Source organism: Drosophila suzukii, chromosome 2L (genome assembly GCF_043229965.1).
Source record: "Drosophila suzukii chromosome 2L, CBGP_Dsuzu_IsoJpt1.0, whole genome shotgun sequence".
Classification (NCBI taxonomy): domain Eukaryota; kingdom Metazoa; phylum Arthropoda; class Insecta; order Diptera; family Drosophilidae; genus Drosophila; species Drosophila suzukii.
Window position 1 is genome coordinate 2,981,749 of NC_092080.1, and position 8,449 is coordinate 2,990,197.

Sequence of the window (8,449 nt, forward strand, 5' to 3'; positions counted from 1 at the left end):
TGGCTGTGACAGGTCGACTGCGGAGCACGCTCTTTTATACCCGGAACTCAGCCTCTGTCGACGCCGGCGTCGCTGCCACCATTTGGTGGTGGTTCTTCTTCAAAACAACAACAAAAACACTCACACGTGTGCGTCGCTACCTAGCAACAACAACAATAGTACTTTTCCCATACCCTTATTGCGTATTTCCCTCACTTCCCTCTACCTGCTCTCTCTGACACTCTATATTTCTCTCTGTGAGAAGAGCAGGCGCAGGCGCACCCTCCTAGTTATAAGGATCCAATCCCAAAACGATCCCCCTATAAGTTATGACAGCTCTGCTGGCTCTCCAATTTCCCGGCCTGTTCACAACCCACCCGTAATAACTCCTGCAGGTCCGGAATGCTTCGAAATGCAAGTTACACTATCGCTTCCCTACCTCTATATCACCCTAAGTAATTTCTATTTTTAAGCACGAGTCAAATTGGACTCCTAGTGCTGTATGGGGTGGTTTCTGCACTTAGATCGAGTGCCAGTGCTTGGAGTACATCTGCCGGTTGCCTTGGTTTTTTTGGGGGGGAAGTGAACCTGGGCAACACGGACTCTGACAAAACTGACACCTTCGCCGAGAGGTGTTCCAAAAATAACACTGATAATGAGCCGAATTCCGAGCACCAAGTGTCAACTCTGGGGTGCACTCTACGCTGACTTATGGATCATCTCCAGTGGCTCATTGGCAGCGATCGATGGGAGTTCGTTGGGGATTTTTCGGGGGTATAGGAACCATCACTGCCTAACCAGACAGGAGCTGACGGATACTATCCAGTCTCCTGCGAGCTTACCTTTGGTCTTGGTAATCTTCCTGTTCCCACCAATGGTTGAAACTATAAACATTTTGACGATTTCCTTTTGTCAACATGAGAAAGCAATTACTAGTTCTTAACTAAACGTATCAAATGTACACGTTTTGTAAGATACCAGGTGTCTAAGTGATCATCATTAATTAGATTCCGAATATTTAGTTTTATTATAATTATAAACATCTTACAAAATATTTAGTAAGCTATCACCCTTAAGTAACTGCTTAGATTACTTATTATTCCATATTCTCTCACCAAAGTTTTCTTGAAATTTAAAAATAAGTGTATTTAAGAACAATGAACTAATTGAACCCTTAAACTAAATTAATTTGAAATAATTTTCTGAACTTGATACGCCATTATAAAATTCTTTGTATTTTCATTAACTTATAAAATAAAATTCAATTAAGGCGGAAAATATATAGCTTCGTATAACGCGTAGAATTAAAAACAACTTTAGGATATTTTGGTCCTTCCGAAAAACCGTTTGAGAGGAGTCTCCAAATATTATTCATCTTACATTTTATTTACAATATCAATTATTCGTTTAATACAACACCCAATGGTCTCTCCTGGTCTTATGCCACCTCCTCTGACCTTTGACTCGCTGCCTCATCGCGCACACACAACTTTCCCACCCAGCACCTCCAGACTCGCCACCCCTCCAACTATCGCTGGGAAACTTTCCCAACTCAACTCCCACTCCCGCATGGAGGACTTCGCATCCGGGAAAACAGACAAGCCCGCATAGCCAAGTCCGATTTCCCAGGGACGTCGAGAAAAAACCAGGCGCGGTGGTAAAATTGGAAAAAATCCGTAGCAAACCCAAAAGTTTTGATAAACCCAAATGGTGACAAAAAATTCCAACGCGGAATTCCAATTCCCCGCGATCTTCCGATCCTGCGACCAATGGCGTGAGGGAAAATGGAATATGTCGAGCCAATAACCCAGCCGCATTTCCATTTCGTATTTCCCTGCCGCGGATTTCCCTTCGCCGACTCTCCGGATGTGGATCAGAGCTGGATTTAAAGTAATTTCCCAGCTTATCCAATTACGCAGTCAGCGAAACTCAAGCAAAACAACAGCGGAGAGTGGGAAAACTGGCTGGGGGTTTTCTATATGTCCATAGGACCATCCTACCTGGTGGGTCATCCCGGATACCTCGGTTATTACGTGTGTTATTCCGCGCAACCAGCCGCCATGACACATCCAGGCACTCACATATCTACCTAATGATCACGTCTCCGAAGTCCTCGGCCGCGGAATGGCCCGCAGGACATCGTGGATAACCCGGCGGACCTCATTCATTCCGCGGGAAAATCCGCACTTGTCGTCCGCACATCCGCTTAAGTACCTGACTTGCAAAAATCCCGGGATGGGTTGGTCCGCTCATTAGCATTAGGTAGATGATTGGCGGCCAGTGTTTCCCGCTTCATTCATTAACTCAATATTTTGGGGAAAACCCTTTCGGGGTTTCTGCTTTTCTCCCCGACTCGTTTGGGATTTCTGCAGGTGCTCAGCTGCTTTCCGATTTTCCTGTTGTATTTTGGTCGATTTTCGCTGACAATGGGCCCGTCCCATTTTTGCACCTTGTCCTGTACTCATTTGTTGTAGCTGACAATAAAGAGCGAACACAAGGATCTGCAGAATGTAGAATGGCATTGTTGGGAGAGGAGCCAGGCGAAATTTCAAAGGGATCTGCAAAAGGAATTGGGTCGAGGAGTAATGGAGGAATGATGGAGAAAATTAAACGTCAAAGAAGATTTGGAACATTGACTTGATGGATGGAATTGTAAATAATTGAGTAGCTTCTTAAATATTTTAAAATATTATATGAAAAGTAAATGTTAGATCATTGTCAATAATATAAGTATCATAGGATTTTCATTTTAGTCACTAGATCCTAAAGGTTTTTGGTCAGTTGAATTAATATAATACTATAATAATAAACTTTGGTTCATTTTCCAAAAGAATATTTATTAAAATCATAACTTCTTGTACACATTTTTGTTACAATCACTAGATCTTAAGGTTATCTTTTCCCAAGGATCCTGTAACTGTTTTTCCAGCTTTCAAGTCTGAGTTCCTTATATCTCAACCCCACTCCTTCACAGTCCAATGGTTCCATCATAACCTAACAGTATCTCCAGCTCACCTGGCCCGGTGCACCTTTTGCAAAAAAAATAGATACGAAGAGGAGAAAGAAAAAGAAAGGAACGAACATTAAGGATACCACCAAGGAAAACAAACTATGGCCCAAGATATACGATGTGTGATCTCGTTGACAATGAATTGTTGATTACTATGCTACCCCCAGGTCAGGCTCACTCTCCTATTTTTTTTGGCACGAAACAAAGGAGCTGCGATCCATAAATCGAAGATCGGAGAAGCAGGGAAAATCACTGCCACGGGCTGTGTGTTTGTGGATGTGGATGTGGACCGGGTGCATTGCACAATCAATAGGTTCGCGACACAATGGAGTAAATGTTTTGAGAAGCCAGCGAAAGGAATTGCTTCCCGGAATCCTCCGGCGACGGCGGCGTATCAATGTCCTTTAGCCAGAAGAAATCAAAAAGTTGGATCACCTGGCCGTATCTGTCGGCGATTATGTGCGGGTTCCATCCAACGGCTAGCTGTGTCCCATTGTCTGCGCCAAATTGTGAATGACCCCCGACCCCGACTTGAGGGGTCTGAGGAATCCAGACAGACCCCCAAAACTATTCGAACAGCAAGCTCTATTGTGGCAAGTCCTGCACTTGTGGCAGCTGCCTTGACTTCCAGTTCGATTCCCCCTTGGATTTCTCTCCTTTTTAAGATCCTGCGCAGGTTTCGCGCCTATTCACGGTTCGTTATCCTGTCAATGGATAGTGCCGGCATTACCAACTCTGTTGTCAGCGTCCTGTCAGCCAGGTTGCCCCCATTTTTCCATTATCCTGCGACGACTAAGCTGATTAGGGACCATCGCGTGTGTCCTGCTTGTTGGCCACACTAAACACTCTGTTTAGCCTATTACACGTGTCTCCTAAATGGAGTGTGTAAATATTATTTAATTCTGTTGCGGTGATTATGGGCTACATAAAAAAGGGAGAGTTTTTTGTATGGAGGAAACAACAGGGGTTGAATCTGATTACGAACTTAATAATAGTGATTTCCGCTTGGATATACTTCCTAACAAAGGAGGAAGGAAACAACTAAAATAATTGGTTGTAAGAAATTAAGATATCATCGATTTTAAGACATACGTTTTCCAGATATAGCTTACTCTAACATATAAGTATTTTTAAAGAAATGTTTTTATCAGAGGGTATATTCTCTTGTATCATAAGCCCATTCAGCGAAGGAAGTCCACTTATAAATAATAATTAAACTTATAAATAATAATTAAACTTAAGAATCGAATGTGAATGTGTGAATCCTGCTTAAGCTGTCCCCATTTTACCCATTAAGACTTCCTCTAGGAAGTCCATTTAATATCCACCTTTAATCCTTGATATATGGGACATTTCTCCACCTCTCGAACCACACACCAAGTTATGCGAGGTCAGGCCGAAGAAACTCCCCTATTAACAGGATTTCTAACACCTTTTGGCAGGACCTTAGATGCCCCTTAGACAGATCCTGCAAAAAAACCCATACAAACGTAGAGCAGTCAAGGAGCCGTTAAGGAAAAAATCATTGCACCGGGCGGGCGGGTGAACGGCCAAAAACAATGCGGCCAAGGAAACCCAAAGGACATCGCATCTGCGCCTGCAGGCAGGCAGGCAGGAGCATCCAGGACTCGGAAATCAGGAATCACAAATCGGTGCTGGAAATACTATAATGTCAACTCGAGGGTGGCGTGTTGGTGGCTTGGCATTGACAGCTGCAGCTCAGCCCCGGATTCTTCTCCTTTGGCGCGTCTTCGTCTTGGGCCTTTGGCTTGGGTTTTCTGATTTTACGTTTTCAGTTTTCAGTTTAGGTTTTTGGCAAGACGTGCATCTGTTTGCCCTCAGCCAAAAAAAGAATCGAGACTCGATTCGGACGTTGACTTGCATCTGCGGGCGCACAATGGCGAGTGATGAGGAGGGGAATTCATTAAGTACACCACGGAAAATATGTGAATAATTGCGAAACTGGAATTATTATTTACAAATTTTTATTTTATTTCATTAAATTGAAGAATGTTTAATACTGCAATCGATTTATCTTGAATATACGACTTAATTTTCTGCTCTTCATTAGAAGCTTATATAAGTTTAAAGACGTTTACATTTTATTACTTCCTTCACATGGATCCTAAGATGGCAAATTATTGCATTCGATTTTAGAATTATTTAACACATTCATAAACGAATTTAAAAATTTAATTTCAAGTATGTACTTATACTTATGATTGCTTAGAAGAAATATGTTCAATAAGTCATGCGAAATGTTATGAAATTTTCGAAGTTTATCTTCAGTTATGAAATTCTCACGTTAGATTTTTAAATTGATTTACACATATTTTATAAAAATTTTCATAATTTGCACAAAGAATCTACAGTTTTTTTTGAGTGTCCAGAAGAAGCACTTTCATGATCGTCATCGGAGTACGAGTAATCACAGTCGGGGCACAGGGCACAACAATAGTGCACCGTTCGAGATATTCAGCATTTTTTTGGCGGCAGGCCCTGGGGTCCTACCTGAGCCACATCCTTTGTCGACTCCTGGCCTGCCCTTTGATTCCGAAGTCTGGATTTCATTGCCCGGCTGGAGGCTGCCGGAATTTGAATTGGACTTCTGGGGTAATGCAACCGCAATTGTTTCGCCCCTTTGTTCTCGCTGGCGTTTTGGCATGTGCAGGGATTCTCCTCGAGATTCGGGCAAATGAGTTCCGTTCTCGATTCCTTTGTCATCGGTTATGCAGATGCATATTCCTGAATATACATAACTTATAGGTTGCATCACAGCTGCCCAAACACTGGCCTCCTAACGGAGCAATTGAAGATCGGAAGATGGAAAGCGGAACCGTTTCACAGATCGGTGGAATCGCTTGTTTGCACATTGTATTCCTCATCTGCTCTATTTGATAATACCCCTATTTTACAGTTTAATAAATGTATATTGTTAAGGTTCGAATGGAAAACCCCATTAACCATAGTTTGAAGTTTTGAATTCATAAGTAGCTAGCCTCGTTTTGGGGAATACTACAAATGTCTTAAGCCCTGATACATTTTTTTTGAATTCTTATAATGTCGCCATTTATGGTCGGTACCTTTAAACAAATGTCTTATCTAACAATAATTTGGTAAATAACCTACGTGTCCAGTCCTACTGCCAATTATTTTTCCCACTGGAAATTCCAGTTGGCTTGTGATTTCCCGGGAAAATGTCCGTCGTGAAACTCCCGAATTCGTGGGAAACCCCTGACCAGGTCGCGTCCTTCGCCGGAATGGCCAATCCTTTAAGGGCACTCGCATAATGTGCCCACATTAACACCAGGCCAATCTAATCCCAGCTCAATCATTTATAAGCGACAACAATTAACGTGGAAATGAAGATTTCACTGGAAATCCCGCAGCAGTGGCAAACAATATGCCCTGTATTTACAATTACAAATTAAAGGAGGCCTTATCTGGTGGCCGTTTCCTGACAAATGATCTCAGATAATATTCTCGGGAGTGAGAGCAATCAATCGAGTGCAACACGTTCTAACGATTTACATGTCAAGTTGACGAGAGTTGTCCAGGAAACGAAAACAATGGCCTGGCGCTTCGTGTGTGTCCAGGTGTCCCCTCATTTATATACTTATATATCTATCCATCGATTTCGGTTTCGATCGGGGTTTCACTTTCATTTGTCACTGCTGTCTGACACCTTGTTATGCGCAGATACTCATCGAGGGCCCGAAGACTCCCCCCTTTTCGAGTTGGGCAAACACAGTTGCGGCAGTTTCAAAATTTCGATTATGCTCGCGTGATAATTATGCATGCAATCGTAATCGTAAGCTTCCCTTTCTGGAATATGCAGTATAAAATGGTATTGGGTCTGGTTCTGGTTTAGTTTGGTTTTATCGTTCGACGACAATCGGTCTCATTGTTTCCGTTTCCCACCGTCTGCCTTTGTAGGAACTGCGTCTTTGGAAAGACCCCTTATAACCATACCCATCCCCAACCCACCAATCCCATCGATCCGAAGTTGTCCAGCTGCGGCAGTAAATTTTATGGTTAACTACGGTCCGACATTTGTGCTATTTAACCTTTTTGTGCCGGCGAGCTTCGGGCCAAAGATTACCGATCCACGTGCGACTCTGTTTGCTCTGACTCTGGTTCTGTATGCTAATAGGTTCTGGAGGGGGCACAAACAAAGCCAAGTACTTTTTACTTACAACCTGTAGTTCGTAAGTAGGGATTGCCTTACGGATGTTCAGTATGAAATCTATCAGAAATATAAAAAATATTTTTTATAATATAACATTTTTGTTTTAAATACTTACACTCAAAAAAATATTCACCCTGAATTTAAGAAAATTGAATTTCAAAATTTTCTGTACGTCCAAAATTATTTACTCCTTAGAAATTGTTTTCAAATATGTTAAATATATTAACTATATAAAAAATACTTTAAATTTAAGAAAACAGCATTTTTAAAATCTTTTTTAAGGATATAGAAACCTTTAGTAAGCCATGACTTACGAGTCACATCACATTTTTGGATAGGCAGACGTTCCAGAAATTTTTCACATACATTTTAAGCACCATCAAGTCACAGAGAACTCAATCGTACATCATAAACGAAAGTCTAAAAATTCTACAATTTTGGTTTTCAGTTTATTTCGTTTCGGCCATAAATAGGAAAGCCCCGGAGGATGGAGGAGTATTCTCGGGAACCGTGTCCCTTTCGCATTGTCGACGATTGCGGAGGAGCCTTTGCCATGGGCTGCATTGGAGGAGGGGTCTTCCAGGGACTCAAGGGATTCCGGAATGCACCGCAGGGCATAGGTCGAAGGTTCGCCGGGAGTGTGGCGGCCATGAAGGCCAGAGCTCCGGTAATTGGCGGGAGTTTCGCTGCCTGGGGAGCCGTGTTCAGTATTGTGGATTGCAGTTTAGTTAAAGTGCGACAGAAGGAGGATCCCTGGAACTCGATTGTGAGTGGAGCTGTGACCGGAGGAATTCTGGCCTCCCGCAACGGAGTGGCCGCCATGGCAGGAAGTGCCATCATCGGGGGCGTCCTACTCTCCATGATCGAGGGAATTGGCATCCTGTTCACCCGCATTTCGGCGGATCAGTTCCGGAATCCTGTACCTCCAAACATTTCAGAAGCTGCCCCGGGATTCGGCGATTTCAACTCTTCATCTGGTTATGGATTCCAAGGCGATGAGAAGGTCAATGTCACTAGCTAAATACAACACAATTGTTTCTGGCTAAAGGATCATCAAGCCTCTTGTATGGATTTTTTATTTTTGAACTGCAGCCAGAAAGTGACAAAAAAATGTTTAACATTAACTTACAGCTTAATTCCAGCCATGAGCGATATATAAAAAAAATTTAGGAAACACTAAATAAATTGGCATCAAAATTCCAGTTATGTTTGGAAAAACCCTCAAGCCCGTATTTGTCAATTAAATAAAATCATGTTTAATGGATGGGGTA

The 8,449-nt window shown here is 42.4% G+C and overlaps 1 protein-coding gene across 1 annotated transcript; it reads left to right on the forward strand.

Annotated features, from left to right (window-relative positions):
- Positions 1 to 7,497: 7,497 nt before the first annotated feature.
- On the forward strand, positions 7,498 to 8,403 carry Tim17b2 (Translocase inner membrane 17). Its single transcript, XM_017075060.4, has one exon. It carries the CDS (start codon positions 7,666 to 7,668, stop codon positions 8,197 to 8,199), a length of 534 nt encoding a protein of 177 aa, XP_016930549.1. The 5' UTR covers positions 7,498 to 7,665; the 3' UTR covers positions 8,200 to 8,403.
- Positions 8,404 to 8,449: the final 46 nt, after the last annotated feature.